This window comes from Papilio machaon, chromosome 1, assembly GCF_912999745.1.
Source record: "Papilio machaon chromosome 1, ilPapMach1.1, whole genome shotgun sequence".
Classification (NCBI taxonomy): domain Eukaryota; kingdom Metazoa; phylum Arthropoda; class Insecta; order Lepidoptera; family Papilionidae; genus Papilio; species Papilio machaon.
This window is the reverse complement of record NC_059986.1, coordinates 3736108-3755920: the sequence shown is the minus strand read 5'-3', so window position 1 is coordinate 3755920 and position 19813 is coordinate 3736108. Positions and strand designations below refer to the sequence as shown.

General features: G+C 35.5%; 1 protein-coding gene across 1 annotated transcript; it reads right to left on the bottom strand.

Annotated features, from left to right (window-relative positions):
* Positions 1-1021: 1021 nt before the first annotated feature.
* On the bottom strand, positions 1022-18619 carry LOC106714276 (long-chain fatty acid transport protein 4). The gene is made up of 12 exons (XM_014507276.2): positions 17936-18619; positions 9826-9979; positions 9181-9421; positions 8006-8225; positions 4025-4226; positions 3621-3754; positions 3363-3421; positions 2786-2929; positions 2601-2674; positions 2273-2494; positions 1919-2072; positions 1022-1819 (listed from the first exon to the last, which is right to left on the bottom strand). The coding sequence occupies exons 1-12, from the start codon at positions 18109-18111 to the stop codon at positions 1668-1670; spliced, it is 1932 nt and encodes a 643-aa protein (XP_014362762.2). The 5' UTR covers positions 18112-18619; the 3' UTR covers positions 1022-1667.
* Positions 18620-19813: the final 1194 nt, after the last annotated feature.

Genomic DNA, 19813 nt, shown 5'->3' with positions numbered 1-19813 from the left:
TTACGTTGAGCGAAATATTGCATGCAATTGATGTCCAAATGTTAACATATCGACAGAAAATTGACTTCCTAAAGACAAAGACGGCATTTAATAAGTTCTAGTATTTTTTACACACAAAGTTTGTTGGTAGATTACATTAATAAGTAGATAATTCTTGTACATATTTACTACGCCTTACAAATATAAAAAGTAATAATAATTTTTTAATCTAGTCTAGCTCGTTCAAGATATGTCTGACGCTTAATTTTGTACGACTTTTTTGTGTGATAAAAATATAGGTTCAGATCTTTATTTAAAAAAAATATGGTTTATTTTTCTAGGTGTAATTTGTTAAAATATATAATTATGTTTGAAAATAATTTTTTAAATGATATACTGATTATGTTAAGTATTTTTCAATGATGTTAATTATTTTTCGTATGAAATAAATGTTTATTTAATTTAAAAATTGTTTTATTTCATGTCAAATGGAGCAGTCAGAAATATATGTGTATACAATCTATAAGTATACATTTCTAGCGGTAGTCAAACGAATTTTCCTTGAGTTTTCAGTGACGAGCACCTTACATAAACATGTCAATGACTCCAGGTATGTTTTGACACACATTGAAATTAACGTTTTGATACTGGAATGCAGGGTTATGAGTACTGTCAAAGCAGTTGTCCAGCTGTCCAGTCACAAACCACTCAGGATTAGCTTATTTTTGATTATGTTAAATACATAAAATAAAACATAATATTGTATTTTATCTTGTTTATTTACAACTTACAAATTAATTTAGGAGCAATAACATATGCAAATCTATACTGCCGTCCTTATTGCAACGCACAAAAAATAAGATTCGCTATCTACGTCATCAAAAGAATGAAAAAAGAAATTGGATTAACATTAAAAGTAACCCGGTAGGAACCTTACAAAAAATAGCTTAGACTAGATCGCGGAATGTTTTACTACGATTTTGTCAAAAGGTCGTCTAAACTCAAACTACGATATTTGTAATCACTGGGAATCTGTAATTACTGGGATAATTTAAATATGAAGGATTTTTAGTAAAAATGTATCCAGAGCGGCAGAATGTAGACTATAGAAAAGATTTTTCTAAGACTAAATCTGAGTTATAAAAATCGCTTAATCCGTACGGACTTTCGAGTCTAAGAGATTATATACTTCTAACAATTGAACTTGTTTTTAAAAATCGACGAAATTGTTTTGAAAATTAAGAGCTAGCTTAGAGTGATGTCTTGAAATATTATGCTGGCGAAGTCTAAATACACAAAAAGATAACCTTAAATTGTATTGTCTTGAAAAAAAATCCCTCCACCACCCAGACCGATCGAATCGTCTTCTCCAACCTGTCATTTGCAATTTTTCTATACCTTTTCTAACTATAACCAATATTATCACTTTTGCACATCCACATCCGTTTTTTATGGTCTTTGACCATATTTAAATGATAATAAATACATTATGTTAACATCACATTTATTTGGTTTAAAAGTCCCAATGATTTTACTAAAGAGTGAGAATAAAATTATTGTGTACTATATTCGATTGTAATAATAAATTGTTATGACGTCATCACCGCACAATAGTTCGTAGTACACGTCACTAGATGGCGGGCGCGTGCGTGCTGCGTGCTGCGAGCAGAGCGCGGCCTCTCCTCAGCTTATAGCTTCACTTTGCCGTTGCAAATGTCACTAAACAGCTGCGAGGTGATCGGCACGAAGTCGGCGCCCACACGGAAGTAAAGCGGGTCCTTTATCACGTCAGGATCAAAGCCCTCCTTCTGGTACTGCAGCTTTTTTAGTTTGAACGTACCTGTTAAACAATAATAATAGTAGAAGTAACGTGACTTTTAGCCGATGTAAACTAAAACGGTTATAGTTTTGTCAGTAAGTTTACATGGCGAAGACTGACCAGTGATCTCTATGTCGTTCATGATGCGCAAGAAAAGCGGGCGCGCGTACGAGGGCAGTGAGAGGTCGAGGTCGCGCGCCAGCTTGTTGAGGTCCAACGAGCGCTCAGGGTCCGCGATAGCCGCCATACCGGCGCGTCCCTCCGTCAGCGGGATCTGCACATCACATGTATAAATATAAACGTGCAAATAAAATTAAATAATTTATTATTATCCTTCACGTTGGAGCAATAACATTGTTTTGACGTTGGCATAATTATTAAATTGATTTCTAAATTAGTTTTTACTTCAAACATCACAAATATAAAACAAGAAAACCTCAACATCGCAAAAAAAAAGATCGTATTAACACATACCGAGACGCCGTAGACGACGCAGTCGCGGCGCGCGAGGGCGGCGATGAGAGCGTCCTCGACCTCGGCGGTGGCGACGTTCTCCCCCTTCCACTTGTAGGTGTCTCCTGTGCGGTCGCGGAAGTACAGGTAGCCGAGCTCGTCCGCCACCAGGATGTCGCCGCTCACGAAGGCGGCATCGCCAGCGCAGAACACGTCGCGCACCAGCTTCTTGTTGCTGTCGCTCTACAACCACACATACTCCGATTTACTCATAATGTCTGAGATTTTATATGGACCATACTATACACATTAAAATAACTAAGGATGATTTAAATGACACGACATATACCATGTCGACATATCCGTAGTACTCTCTGGAGGCGTTGCCCTGCGCAATCAGTCCTATGAACATGCCCGGCTCATCTGTGGACATATGAATTGCAGTTTCAGATTTTGTAATGCTATAGTTATTCGTAGATCTCGATTTGATTGGTTAACAAGTTACGAAAACATGATAGTGGCAAAGTATCTCACTGGGCTGGCAGCGCACGCAGTAGCCGTCGGGGCCGCGCAGCAGCTGGCCCTGCTCGTCGGTACGTACGAGCGCGATGGGGTGCAGGCAGGTCGGCACCAACTGCGGCAGGAAGCCCACAGCGCCCACCTTATTGTCCACGTTTACTGCAGCACACAAATTTCACAAATATGTTTCAAAACATTCCACAATTAATAATGTCAATTAAATATGTGAAAACATTTGAATACTGTTTGCTTATAAATTATCTTCATTATTAAATAGTTGCCAAAGAATGTCTATTGTAGAAGCGTCTATTGTAAGTTAACTGTGAGTTTCAACTGTCGAACATCTGCACAAAACCTCTCATAAAAATAAAAAAATCATCTCTGATTTTTTCATAGTTAATGAGAGGGACGACGAAAAAAAGATAATATCAAATAGTGCGTTCGTATGATATAGTATTATTTTGAAATTATTAAAAAATTCTGGCTGTTTTTCATAGTTTTCGCAGATAAATTAAACAGATGGGAATAGTTTCTAATATATTATCCAAGTTTAAATAAGCGACTAGTTAATATATGTGAATAAATCACTCACTGATATTAGCGTTGCCCTCTGTAGCGCCATAGATTTCATTTATCTGGGGCACTTTGAACCTAAATAAAGACAATTTACATTTGTAACGATTGCAACAATGCTAATGTTTACACAATCTATTCAATTATTTATGAATATCATTAGTATTTGGGTCAAATTAAACAATACATACTTTTAGTAAGATTTAACATTTTGGACCAAAATTTATTAGAACAAGAATACTTATATAATATTATAGTAGGCGTTGTCTTTGTGTACCTGTCGACCATCTGCTGCCATATGGCAGGACGCATGCCATTGCCGACCATGATGCGCACGCGGTGCTGCGAGTCTGTCGGCCGCTGCGGCTGCGCCAGCAGGTAGCGGCACATCTCGCCAATGTACTGCGCCACCTGACAACAAACAACACAACCACATAAACATTTACATATACGCCTCTAACAGTAATGACGTCAGAGCCGAAACAGTGATCATTATCAACCGAGAGGTGGAAACCGCGACGAGTCCATGCCCACCATTGCTGCTCAGTTTAAGTAGCTTCATGATTGTCATCGTCAAAATTTTTTTTTCACAAAAGCTCTAGGTACCATGATTTTGGTAAAGAAATTATGATACGCTTTTTGTTATTCGTTATGTCTACGATATATGGCGTTATAACTGACCGTGCACTGATACTTGATGCAGTCCGTCCAGTAGTTGGAGCCGGAGAACTTGGTGCGCAGTACGGAGGTTATCCCATCGACGAGCGCGGCGCCGGTGCCCACAAGGCCGCCCGCCGTGTGGTACAGCGGCAGAGGATTGTACAGCCGGTCAGAACTGCGGAGCCCCAGCATGTGGACCGTCGCCACCACCACCAACAAATACCTATATATGTATGATGTTGAGATTCTTTGGAAAACTAGACTGGCTGCTAGTCGTGGAGTTGCATAAACGAAGCCAAAATCAGTACAAAGCTTACGAAGCATGTCAATGTAGATTTGAACTTCCAATGCCCTAACATTTTGTATTCAAACATATTGTTGTCTCTTGCTTTCCGAAGAGATTTAGAGAAATGACAATAACAATGACAATGTGTTTCGACCGTGGATACTCGCAGTAGAATAAAAATTACATTATTTATACGAGATTAAGATGGACGTAAATGTGTTCTCGAATTCGTTCTTTAGTAAATTATATAATCGTAATTTGGAAAAATAAACAAATACACAAATCTTAAGTAGTTTTATATAAACGTTAACTATATAAGCGAATATATAGACACATATCTCAACAAAATTACGAAATCAATTGTATCTAACAAGGTTTTTTTATACACGACGAGCTGGAGTATTATTCTAATGCTAATTATAATTTTTTGGGTATATCTGAACATTTCTTACCATACTTAAATTTTATTGCGTATTGCTTAATGCCTATATTACTTTGCAAAAACATCATTATATCAACTTGTAATCAAAATCGTAAGATAAAAAAAAATGCAAATTAATTTCTCTTACGTAAGCGACAAAATTATTTTGCAAGAATTTATAAATAATATAGTCTCATTATATTGTGAAGACGGCGGGAATGTTTGAAGAAACAAAGGCCATGAAGAAAGCAGTTTCAAGAAATACACCATCATTTTTAACGATAATTTTGATGTTTTTTTTTACAATTTTCTTGTATGTGACATAAATAGAGCATTAAAAGCTATCTGTCACATTATTTCTGTGTCAGAAATCATGTTCGACACAATGTAATCATATTGTACTGCGCTAATAAATTCATTAGATAAAAATAAACACTTTGTTCCCAAGTGGAGGCAAAAATAGCCGTAGTACATTTTGTTGCACAGCGCGTGGCAACCTCGTGACGTCACCGCATCAAACACTTGTGAAAACAATAGAAAATAAGGAAATTATTTGAATAACACAATTTGGTTGCAATTCATTGTATAAAGGTGAAACTCAAAGTCCACGTTGAACTCACATTTTGAACTCAGTTCTAAAACGACGTAGACTGCGCAATACACAATGTGTTGTGTTGATACGAGTTATTTGGGTCGTTATTTGATATCACAATAGTTCTCATTTTATTAAAACAAATGGAAGCGATAAAAAGTTCGCGGTTAAAATCCCCGAATAAGGGTATCCCATACATTGTAATATAGAAATAAAGATATTTATGTACGAGGAAGAAAGCAATACTACATAGTACTTACTATACCGACTAGTGATGCAACGGAAGTGTCTTACCGGAATCAGAAACGGAAACAGATGTCAAAAAAAATTTTTAGCAGAAACGGAAACGGAAACGGAAGCGGAAACAGAAGTGTAAATATTTAAAAAAAAACATATTTACAAAATTTTTTTTTGGTAAGAACAGTTTGTATTCGTTTTTAATTTATTAGGGCATTGGATATCGGTGTCCTTTAGCCTTCAATATATGTATTTTTACTCGTACTGTGCTGCAATAAGTTAAAATACGTTTTTTTTAATTTATTTTCAGGAAACAAAATTACACTTAAATTGTTTAAACTTTCGTGAGACATCATAATTAATTAATTAAGAAACGGCTTAACTCACGTTTTGATCGTCCGGTGGCGGCACCGACTAGTTTCGGACCCATCGGGGGTCCATCTTCAGGGCGAGTGTTCAATTCGAGGACTTCGCGGTCGCGTCGCGTCTCGCACTGACGCACGTGCGAGACGCGACGCCACCGGACGATCAAAACGTGAGTTAAGCCGTTTCTTAATTAATTAACAAAATTACACTATTTACAAATTAATGTTCGCCAAACCACTCGTGTTGATAAACGACAAATATATTTATTTATTAATACATTCACTGCTGACCACTCGGATCCGAGTGGGCTGAGCTATTAGTAGCGGCGCCTCCCCTCGGATCCGAGGGGCCCGTTCACTTTATAGTAGCCAGTAAGCCGCCGGCGTTTGAAACAAGTCCATGTTGCTTTGTGTGGCCACTCTGGCAATATAGTCAACTAACGAAAAAGAGTATTAGTTTAATTCTTACAATGTTGTAGTGATTAGTACCACGGTCGTACGGAGGCAAACATACAAATATCTTGTATCACATGAAGCTAAGGCTGAACTTTATGTTATGTATGTATATTATTTAAACATATGTATGTTCTGTATGTGTGTGCATATGAGTGTGTGTATGTTACAAGATTTTGAACCGAGAAGATAAAAGCTGGTTTTGATTAGTATACTTACATGTTTTACTCAATATTCTGGAATTTGATGAAAAACTTGACTTTGTCAAAATCTTGTAACATATTAGTACACAGAAATGCGATCGTGGAAAAAATATCTACATATTAGTGAACTAAACCATTGCCATCACTAGCGCTCAAAATGATGATCCCTAGCGCTCAAATGCAAAAAACATTATTAATTTAACACTCCCAGATATCTTCTATATGTATAAAAGAAAGTCGTGTTAGTTACACTATTTATAACTCAAGAACGGCTGAATCGATTTGACTGAAAATTGGTGGGCAGGTAGCTTAGAACCAGGAAACGGACATAGGATAATTTTTAACCCGTTTTTATTCCGCGCAGACGGAGTCGCGGGTAAAAGCTAGTACTAAATAAAAATTCACCATAAAAAGTTTTGGCTCCCAGCCGTTACCTTTTCTTATTTTGTAAACAGTGAATGTGTTAAGTATCAAAAACACCAAATCTAGATTAGAAAAAGATATAATTATTAAGCACTTAACTTGCAATCTGCAGGGCCTGGGTTCGAATCCCGCTATGTACCAATGTGTTTTTCGATTTAGATATGTACATTTATCCGACGTTCCTACGGTGAAGGAAAACATAGTGATGCTGCCTGCACATATCTGAGAAAAAATTTAATGATATGTGTGAAGTCAACCCTCTCTGGGCCAGCGTGGTTGACTATGGCCTAGTCACCCCTAATTTGGGGTAGGCTCCAAGCTCCTCAGTGGGGATGTATAGTGAGCTGATGATAATAATGATGATGATATATTACATGGTTATCACTTATTCAAAAGTACATTTAATAACTCGTAAGTATGAAATAGTCACATTTTGCCAGTTGTCAAATTTTATATGGACTACAACTAGACAGTTTACTCCAGCAAGAGAAACTGATTGTTTCAAACAGCAGCAGAAAATATTACGCGCTTAAATTCACGAAAAAGTACGTAAACAAACAAATGCGACAAGTGCCCAAAGGCCGCGCACGGACTGCGCGTCTCGCGCCGCGCATTTGTATCTCTCAGCCGTCGTAAAGTTCCGTTTTATCTCCGTTATAAAAGTTGCGGAAACAGAAGCAGAAACGGATGTTGAAAAGCATGCGGAACTTCCGCACTTGCGGAAACGGAAACAGACATCCGTTGCATCACTAATACCGACCAAACTTAAAACCCCTTTATTTGCGCCGTAACAGTTAACTGTTAGTTTGCTACGAGTTCGTGAATATTACAGTATCCAACAAATAACTTGAGACTAGACTAGAGACTAGAGACACTAGACTTGAGACAGCATTATCAGTTTGCCTGATTGCTAATCAAAGTGCGTCCATTTGACTTGACACGTCGGATACAAGAGTTCTCTCCTACCTGACGTGCAAAGTCGAGCGTCTTGTACTTTATCACTTGTTGCTATAGTTCCTTACTTAGAGTTGGGCAGCACAGCGGCTTTAGGCATGCCGGTGGTTCCCGATGTGTAGATGTACAGCAGCGTGTCTTTGTACTGCGGCTTGTCGACTACCACGGGGTACTCCGGGGGATGCTTGTCCATCTCGGCGCCGAAGTCTATCACGCCTGCCCCGCATTTCCCGTACAACTGGAACAGCTTCAGTTCCGCCGGCAACTGGTCACGGACTTCGTCTATTGCTGTTAAATAAATCAAAATATAAATGAAAGAAATATAGTGCACTTTATTTATTTTATAATATAATTGGTACGTATTACGTTTTACATAGTTAAGTTTGTAAAAATAGGTAATTCTCTTTATATGACTGGATTGTTACAACCAAAATTATTTATTAAATACTAGCTTTTACCCGCGACTCCGTCAGGGCGGAATAAAAAATAGAAAAGGGGGTAAAAATTATCCTATGTCCGTTTCCTGGTTCTAAGCTACCTGCCCACCAATTTTCAGTCAAATCGTTTCAGCCGTTCTTGAGTTATAAATGGTGTAACTAACACGACTTTCTTTTATATATATAATTTATATATATAAATATATAGGTTATTACTCTGTATATTTAAAGAATAACAATGCTTACAGCAATAAACTTTAGCAGTCCGTTTTCAGTTCATTAACTTCCATTGTTTGTAAATGCAACGACAACAACATGCGTCTGAGTGTCGATGTTGCACATAATTTCTAATTTCTCATATTTCTTACTACGATGATTCAACTACATTTATTTTTTATAACGCGTACAACATCGAATGCCACAAACACATCGTTTGGTATATCGTTTTCATCTTCGATTTAAATTTATTAACATTTATTTACGCATATAATTATGTTACATGTATGATCGATTTTTTTGTGCATTCGAATGCTAATTAACAAATTACTTAATTACAAATTATATACATACATGTACGAGGATATAAAATCTGCATCTAACCTAATGCCTCTTTATGGATATTGATATTTTATATTTAGTAAAATTAAGCGACAGTTTTGATATAGGCGAGAGATTCCAACCGTAATACCTAATGATATCTATAGTAATGTCTGGGCGTTGCCAGCCGTTTATATAGGGGAGGAGGGGGGCAGGCCAATGATCAGGAAGGGACCTAGCACAAATGTTTTAAAAATAACAATACATACCTCCAGCCAGACTGTCGGAGAATATGATGGCCTTTGCCTTAGCAACCTGTATGCAGTGCAGCAGCGGCTTGTGGCGCAGGTTGCTGTTGATGAGCGCCGACACCGCGCCAACCTTGGCCATGCCCAGCCACGTCCACACGTACTCGCCACAGTTGGGCATGAACACGCACACCACATCGCCACGCTTCAAACCAACGTGTTCTTGCATAACACGGGCCACTTGGTTTGACTTTTCCGCCATCTACAAATATTTAATCCAACTTTACCTACATAATTGTTATACGCCCTTTTATAGCAGTTTAAACAGGGGCTGTCGGGTTAAACTAGTTAATATTATTAAACGACTAAAACAGAACTTTTTTTTTTATTCTTTGGATGTGAGCTTTATAAAGCTTTAATATTACTTCATAACATCTTGGAAATCTCGTCTACCTTACAACAATTAATCCTATTCGTGAAGTTTTTCAAAGAAAATTTGTATATGTAGGTAGAGTGAGGAACATGGAAAGCATAGACCACCGATAATGCCGCTACTATACTCTACATACTCTCCGTACGGCCGAATTGATCTTTTTTTGAAGCGTATCCCTATGTAACCCTCGTATAATATCAATTTTTAAAATATAATAAAATTCGTTATTCGACCTGTCTAAATGTCCATGTGCGGTCATCGACCACTATGAAGCACGGTGCGTCGGGGCACCGGAGCGCCCTCTGTGTGAATAGCTCGGCCACCGTGGCGTTCTGTCGGCCCCAGCGCTTCGACCTGATGATGCCGTTTGCATACCGCCATAGGAATCTGTCAACAATAAATTTGTCGTTGAACGTAGAGTAAATTAATTCCTGTCAAAGAATAAGTGTTTCTCATTCAGAACAAATAAGGTTCTGTTTGTTGTGATAAGAAACTTTTTTAACAACTTAATTTTGCAATTCTTATAAACGTGAATTATTTAAAAGCAAGAGGCAAATTAAGGAGTCTTATAGACGATTTTATAAGCGATAATTTAAAAAATAACATATTTACACCATTTTTTTTCTTTATTTTATTAAAAAAAAAATGATGCAAAATAAAAAAAATTAAAAACAAGGTGAAATTTGTAAAGAAAAAACCTCAATTTGCGACGTAACTCTGTTGTCTGCATTAAGCATTTATAGAAAAAAAAATCAGTATGCGCCAATCATGAAAGGTTTCATACGATTGTCATGCTTATGACAGGGCAAGTGAGTCGATTATCATTTGAATGTAACAATACGCAGAACATGTGAACAAGCCGGCTGTAGGAATCGTGTATTGATTTTATCAATCAATACCTCTTATCTTCTATCTCTCGTACAACTAGATAATATTGTAAACTAGATCTCGAGAAAAATAGAAACAGATTTTAGTTTCCACTTTTATGTGAACTAGCGGTTGCCTGTGGTTTCGTCAACGCAGAATTGAATAATAAAAGCCTATTAATACATTTCCGCGTGTATCAGCTAACTTACCGTCAAAGTCCCTTCAAAATCGGTCTATCCGTACCGGAGATTACCCGGAACAAACGCGGCCTTACGGACAGACATATAGAAAAAAACTTAAAAATTGGTTTATATACTGTTGGTACTGTTACATACCTTTGCCGTTACCCTTTTCTTTTTTTTAATTTTAAGTGAAATTGGTTTGCGTAAACTCTACTATACATTCTCACTAAAATTATTGTGGTCCAGCGAAATAACTGAATGAAATATATTATAATTATATTTTACTATTATTTTGTAATAATTAACATTACTGGTAAAAACAGTGTGTTTTACTTTAGCTAACATTTACTAGCTTGCAATAATTTGATCTGTTTGGTTGACATATTAAAATTACTCCGCACACAAAAAATATTTTCCTCGAATTCATTCATAAATAAATAAAGAAACAATATGTTTTATACAGATTTCCTAGTAGTGGAAGTCCAGCGTAATACAGGCGTAATGTAATTTTTTATCGTCAGATTTGAATTTTACAGCAATGCGGTGGGCAGCAGTCAGCCGGCGCGGCATTACGTATGCTGATGCAACTGAACCGCCTTTAATCCTATAATTAAATGAAGAAGAAACAGCCTTGCCCCTACTGCACTATAGTGAAATACCGCAACATGGTAGTGCCATTAATAATAATAAAGAAACTCTGAATTAATGTATTAATAACAGTACTTAACTGAAATCTGGATTACATTACTGGTATTAACGGAAATTGGATATCTCTTTTAACAGCAACAACAACTGTTGCACGAATTGGCCGCCACGATCGATGAACACACCGAAAACAGACCCAAGTAGTAGTAATTCCGCATTTCGTCTGATAAGTGTGCGTAACGGTGGCCTAATTTTCGTTCTCTTTCCCTTCTTTATAAGGAAAGTATGGGAAGAGGAAGTGGATTTGACAGAGGAAGGGACGCATACAAAGGGGAAATATTCCCTTTCTGTGCGTCCTCTCCTCCGTCGATTAAGGGTAGGCAAAGCGTCTGTAATTGTGGATGTCTAATCATTTTTCCTTATACGCGGATTTTTAATTAATATTTTTAATCAGAAAACATGGTTTATATGGCGATCGAGTAATGTTTGTACACCACTTCATAAAAAGTACCCTTAAAAAAATTGGATATGTTAAAAGCGAGACTGAAAAATGGACGAAACAATAAAAAACGTCGTCCAGGTAAATAATTGCAGGGCAACCATAAAAAAATTACACGATCATAAGGTAAAATTAAATAATAATTACACACAGACTACCGCTAAGATTAAACGGTAATTAATTTTTTCACTTTTCATCTTCAACAAGGCTTCTAGAGACTTTCTGAGTGGCTATTTAAATGTTTACTTACTTTAGTTTACAATATACACGAATAATTAAATATTAAATTGTTTAAAATTATTACTGTATTTGAATATTGTAATTAGTAATTTTACATACGAAAGTTTGGATGGATGAATTTTTCTTATGATATAATTCCAGAGCGGCTGAACGGATCTAGATAAAATTTGGAAAAGGGATAGTAGATACTGGAATACATTACAGCGTGGAATAGCGCAGAAAGAACTAATTAAGGTTTTTTTAATTCCGCGCGCAGGGAGTCACATGTGACTTGTGTGTGTTCCGTCAGTGAAAACTCACAACATGAAGTATTCATTCAAAGCTTTAAAGTATACCTACATAGAGGTGATTGTAGGTACGTGCGTAAATTTTAAAACATCTTCTAAGTAGATTCAATGTAGGTACCGATAATAGCTTGCATCGAAACTTTTTGGATTGTTTTAAAAATGTATGCGTTATTTGAATGAATCTTTGTAAATCAGTTACTATACGAGTATATAGCAACTATATATTTTTTACTCTTTTTAAGCAAAATGGTAAATAACCATTAAAGCATCACCGAGCGAGAATCGCTTCGTAAAGTTTGATTCAAAAAGATCGAACGTCAACAAGCAACGAACTCTGGGTAAAGTTCAATACGAAAATAACCCGCGCCACCTCAACGTTTACTCGCGTTTCAGAACTAGCCACGCTAATTTCTTTAAAGTATCCAGTTCAATATCCGCTCGAAATCATAGCAATAAATTATTAAACAAATACTAAATATTTTGTTACCAAACAAAACATAAAAAACTACCTAAACTATAAAATATTCAAACATTCATTTCAGTAAAAGTATGAATTCCTAAAATGTTAAGTTTTGTTACCTCTATTGAGACCGACGGCTCCGTTGTATGGAAACGGGGTCATTAATAAATAGAAATATGTATGCCGGCAGTTGTACTAACATGGCAGTTATCTTTCGTAAAATTAACGTTTCTTTATCCATCTGTGTTGGCAAATGCCTTGAAATATAAATAGTTTGTGGAGCAAGGCTCTGCTGGAACTTGTACACAACTCCCAACAGAGTTAAGTGAATGAGCAAAAAATAAATGTTGAAAGAGAAAGAGAAGAGTAAAAAAATGACAACGTATCTTTATCATATATCTATATGCTACTCAAATTTAATAAATTACGCGGACAAAACTGTACGACACACGTTTATTTATAATTTTTTTGTTCGTCTTAGGGACATACGGGGTTCATAACTTAGGGTTCGAGTAATTAAGAAGCAGAAACGGATTTAAGCTTCACAATTTGTTGTAATTAAATAATGTATAGGAAATATAAGATTAGGTAATTTCATAACAATATATACATTTTTTTTCATTATAAAGGTATATATTTAAAATCCTTTCGCAAATTCTCTGGTTATTTCTTACAAATAAGATGAACGTAACATTTAATGAGTTGTTTTTATTTGTATAAAGTATAATTTAACCAAAAGTTCTACTTCCTCTTCACTGTAAAACAAACTACTCTACCAAGAGCCGTGAAGTGACGCTTCGATGACCGTTGATTATGTGTGCTTGACCGTTCTAAGCGCATCTTTGGAATAATGAGTCTAAACACTTTCAAGCGTATCTTTTGTACATAATTAGGTTTTAAAAGCCTCATTTTGGTGACATCTGCTCCCCGTAATGACCTACTTTATTTTTGTCTTTATAAAAATATCAGAAATACAGTAAGTTCATGCTGAAAAAATGCATTAAACATTACAGTTGCCTTATAATTTATTATTTCAAAACTAACATTTCATCCAGTATCTTTATATCGGTTACTAATTTGTTTAAAGCTCATTTTCTTCTAGACGTATTTTTAGACCATTTTAATAGAATAGGTTAATAGAGTAATACAGGTTTAAGTTAATGGATCGATTTAGTTTAAAGTAATATCGTCGAGGGCTATGGGCGCTTAGGGGTTGCGGAAGGGGCAGGGGGTGAGCGATCGATGTGCGACTGACGGCGGCCGCACCACGCTACCCCGGTCAGGGTCGAACTCACGCTATCCCTTGCTACCGACTACTGCCAGCAAAGCTCCTTAATCGTAATAACGCCTGCCAACATTTTTACATAACAACCCCATCAGTTATGTTTTTGGACAACTACATGACTGCAATATTATTTGATTTAAATACGCCAGACAGGCGCCGTGAATCGATAGCATAAAAAGAATAACCTCAATGGTTAGATTAAGAGACAAAAGTTTAGATTGGGTATTTTCTTATTTACTACTTGACTTTGGCGGAATGTAAGAACACCGCTCTATTCCGTCTATCATTAGTTTAATAGCAGTCCGTACCGAAGTTAATCACATAATCATTACTAGAGACAAAAAATAAATGAATATACATCTCTTTAATGTGATATCAGTAACCTTCTCTATGATGTCCCGTCTATTAGTAAAAAAACCGTATAAAAACGGCCGCGCCAAGCCCGCGAGCAGATTTTTCAGTTACGACTATTGTTTGTGATCACCTAAATGTAAAATGCAATTCGATTAGAAAGCGCAACTTCAGTAAATAACGAACAGAAAATAATTTCAATTTCACTATGACACAATAAACTTTGCTATTGTTAGTTTAGTTAAGAAATTTCAATAAAATACGAGCTTAATATTATCATTGCAATATTGAGATTTGGCGAAATTAAAAAGCAATTTCTGTTATTATGCTTATGATTTTACTAAGTATTTAATTTGATTATGGAAAGTTAATATGTAAATGAGAAATATTTGTCTCCCCATTGACACGTATACTTTAGGTGCCTTACCTCATATTGATATTTTTTGACGAAATAAGAAAATTTGTTTCTTCTCAAAGCAATTAAACAAAAGACATCAAATAATTCCGTGATAGTAAAGAACTAATAAGATAGGAAAAAAAACCCAATTTTTCATCCTTACGTTTCCACCGCTCTACAAATTTTCATAAAATTAAAGAAAATGGTTTCATATTTTATAGTTAAATCAAGTTCAGTACATTTTCCAGAATGCTATTGTTTTGGCGTAAACGATTTTAGTATTACTACATATTATATACTAGCTGTCGCCCGCGATTCCGTCCGCGCCGAATTAAAAAAAACTTTGTAAGTACCCTATGTGTTCTTCCAGACTATGTTCTACATCTGTGTCAAATATTATGAAGATCCGTTCAGCTGTTCCGGAGATACCTTATAACAAACATCCATCCATCTAAACTGTCGTATCTATATATATAAAAAAAAGTCGTGTTAGTTACACTATTTATAACTCAAGATCGGTCGAACTGATTTAGCTAAAAATTGATGGGGAGGTAGCTTAGAACTAGGAGACGTACATAGGAACTTTTTTATCTTGTGTGCATTTTTTTACTCCGCGCGGACGAAGTCGCGGGTAAAAGCTAGTTTATAATATTAGTAAGATTGATTTTATTTTATGTCATTGTTTTGTCATAATACTGTATGTACGCACTGCTAAGACTTCATACAACACCAAGGGTGCTCTGATATCTGACAAATAGAAATCTGACAAGTTAAACTGTCATAACATTTTATTATGCTATAAATACAGTTTAGTTGTTACAAACATAACTGCCGATTTTCTTTTATCAACGCATAACAAAAAAAGTCATAAAATTTATTGCAAACAGAAAAATGTACCAAGAATAAAGAAAATAAAAATTACATATTACTATAGGTTTCTAATTTAAAAAAAATCTATTATTTTATCCAAGTGTTAGTTCGCTACGTCTCTAGTTACAACAAGTTGTGTTATGATTTAAAAATGCTTTGTTTTCGAGCCTTTTGTCGTATCTGTACTTATTTTTAGATATAAAAGACACCGATAACTATTGTTTATTTTATCTTGATTCAATAATATAGATTATTTATTAAAATTATCAATGGAACAAAGAGATTTATTGGCGACAGAGCTGAACAATAAATATAATATAGTTACATTGAGTTCATTCAAAGAACATTCGACATACAAATAACAATGCCAAAGTCAAAATAATGTCACAAGTCCAGTCACTCTCGTGCGTCTTCAGATTACAATTGAACATACTTCAAATTTGTTTAGTGGTTTAGGCATAGACAAAGATTTAAATAAAGAGAAATATTAAAACTAATAGCAAACAGAAAAGGAAAGATGTTCGGAGATCTGATACTGCGCGACAACTTTAAGTTATGTTACTACTCGTACAATAATTGAAGGGAAAGATGAAGGGAGAAGAAATAGGGGAAGACGTAGAATAACACGCATATTCTGCAACAGATAAAGCAGAAAGTGGACGTTGTGTCGTCAATGAACGTCAAAAAAATGTGCCAAACATACTGTAATTCGTAACTTTGAGATTTTGTTTTAAATGTACAGCACATTATCTCTCGTGGCAGTAAAATGAAATTCAGTAAATAAAGACGCACTAAAACCTCGTCATGGTATTGTGCAGACAACAAACGACGTAGTTACTTAAAATACAAATTTTATGGAAGAAATTTATAAAGCATATACAATTTATCATTATGTTTTTGAATATGTTATTTTTCATACATTATCCATCATGTTGCATTTTATCTGTAACTAGCTTTTTCCCGCGACTCCGTCCGCGCGGAATAAAAAAAAATAGAAAACGGGGTAAAAATTATCCTATGTCCGTTTCCTGGTTCTAAGCTACCTGCCCACCAATTTTCAGTCAAATCGATTCAGCCGTTCTTGAGTTATAAATGGTGTAACTAACACAACTTTCTTTTATATATATAGATAGTATAGATTACATGAATAAATTTTTAAACTACATTAAAATATAAAAAAGGTCTGTAAAAAGCAGATATTAAAATTATCCGCGTTTTATTTTTTCGGTGAGTAGTAGAGAGGTTTTTTGAGACTTCTCTTTTTTTACTGATACAATATAAGTAAAAAAGCGATACTTTAGAAACGTAGACTCTCGGGAATAAAAGTTTTGCTTCGGCTGTGAAAAAAGTAATAAACGTTCATCTTTGCGTTTAAGATTCCTGGGCCTGGGATTTTTGACATTTACTATCTTAGAACAATAACTAACTGCGAACGAAAATACAGCTAAAAGATAGATGTATTAATAAAATAGGTACGTTGTTGCAATTCACCCATCAAAAGGCTTACAAACAAAATAGTCCCCAATTGGTGACAATGAGTCATTAAACGTTACATCCACGCATATTAATTATATAAAGGAAGTGTTGGTGCGACATAGGAAGAACTGCTATAATGATCCACGTATGGAATGTAACCTGACTTTAAAATACACATATATTAATAAATAATAAAAAAATATAGATCTCCAATGTTTTCGAATTTGTACATTTAATATAGGAGGTAAACACAATCTAGTAGGTGATTTGTGGATGTTGTACGCAGATGTTTATATTTATTTTAAAAAACACGAGGGTTACATTAAACTCTATCTCGCTTTTTTACTCTGTAAATGTAGAGATATAACTGTTTACTTTTATGATATCGCACTTGTCACTTGAATTTGCTTTTTTTAAATACTTTGAACTAAAGTACACCTTGTTATATTTTACTTTCCAAAACATCAAAGCAACGCTGTAAGAAAATTTCGAATTTATGATATTCATTAAAGTGAGCTTTGTAGCCATTAATTATTCTTGAAGCACGCAGTTGGAAAGCAGCAACACAATTGGTTACATAAAGGAACTTAATAACACATTAAAAAAAAAATGTTTGAAATTAATTTCGTTCCATTATCTACCTTATTCGTAAATAGTGTTTTGGAAAAAACTCACTTGCAAGTCCGTTGTAATTAATACAGTAAATGAATTTGATTTATAAACGCACTTGAAATATTTATTCTATTTCTCTATGTAAACAACATAAATGGGTAAAAATACTCACTTCAAATCCCGAGGTAAAGTTTTGACAATGACGTAGATGCGTTTCCTGTAACGGTAGAGGCAGGGTGCGACCGCTAGGAGAGCGAAAATCGCAGCTTTGGAGAGGGTGCTTAGCACGGCGGCCATCGCTGCCGCCAGTGCCATGAGAGCGACGAGCGCTGCCAATATAGCGTCCATGCTGGCGCCTGGCCCAGTGGAACACGTCGCGGTATGTCCGGCCGCGGCCTACAGTAAACAACGCCAGTAACACTCGCACAACCCGCGGGGACCAACGCGTCCACCGATCAACGACAACGCTCTGTGAATGCGCGAAGGACATGCGTCGCGTGACGCAAGTCAATGGCGTCGCTCGCCTTGGGGCCAGGTGCACATGCGCGGCAAACAGCTGATCCCTCAGGCGGGGATCGACGCAAAAAAACAACTAAATAATATATATGGGGTAAACGTTTCTACAAAATTTTACATCACCGATACCTTTTGTATCAGATATAGTGACGTTTCGGTGGAACAATATTGACAGAGCTTTCAATTTCGTAAAAAGAATTGTTTAAGAAAATTTTCGTAAGAAGGCAGAGGTTTAATTGTAGAAAGAAATAGGTCTCTGTCTCTATCGGTCGCGACTGCCGCACGTTTTCTACTTGCAAAATTAGGAATACAAATGCTGTTTACACTCTCGTAGCCTAGGCTAGTCTTAGTTGAGCATAAACTGCGTGCATTGTTATAGACACTGATAACGTGTTATCAATTACACCAACTCGTACTCTTACTATCTTTCTTATCAAAAAGTTAAGCAAAATTTGTTCTCACACGAGATATAGGACTTAACTTTTACAAATCAGTACAATATAGTATTATTATGTTTAAAAAACGGGTTCCTTTTTTAACAGAAATTGTGGGGTACAAAACGGGTTCAAGAGCCCGAGCCACAACTCCCAGTTACACTACGTTTGCTTAAGATATAAATGACATATGAACTTCCACCTCTATACCCAGTTCATCGCTTGCAGGTTACGGGTCATTATGTCACGTCGTCTGAGCGTTTTCGAAGTACCCACTGGTGCGAAAAAAATAAATCGGTTTATATACTTTTAGGTTCAATAAAAAATATTCGTAACCGGGAAATAGGAAAAACTTACTCCATTTGTAATCAAACGTACTGAAATTTTCAAAGAAAACATACACCCCTATTTTTCCTAAGTAATTCATTTATATTTTCTATCGCGTTTACAACAATGTTACTTTGATTTCGTAGTTGAGTAATAAAATTGTCAGGACATTGCGAAAGAGTGGCCGAGATTGATAACACGCTCTTATTTTATTGAAATTTTACAAACAGTATTACTTTTTTATTCACATAGTCATTGTAAAGATACATTATTTTGTGAAAAGTAAATGCTATTTATCTTTCGTCACCTAAAACTTAGACCATCGTAAAAAATATAACGCAAAAGCAGTAATACAAAAATAGTATGACTTCGCTAATCTAAAAGTCACGTCAATATTGTCTGCTCTGTTTTCTTATTTATGATCAAGAAGAAAACAAGTTAAAACGTCTGTTATTAATATTTATACGACTCATATATCAACAAATTGTACTTTGTTCCGTACTTATAAGTCATACTTAGTCACGCTGTTATTGTATGTTGTCGGGCTCATGCAAAGAAAGGATTGATAAATAATACACTATTGTTATATATTTAAAATACACATTTAATTACATAAACAGGCATCTAACAACGTCACCCATTACCTTTAAAAACTTATACATTAAGTGTAAATATAAATCAAAAATTTATAATTTTCAGTCTTTACACATTCAGATAATGGAATGAATTAGTACTGAAAATTATATTGAGATTGCGGCAAGTTATATTGCAAT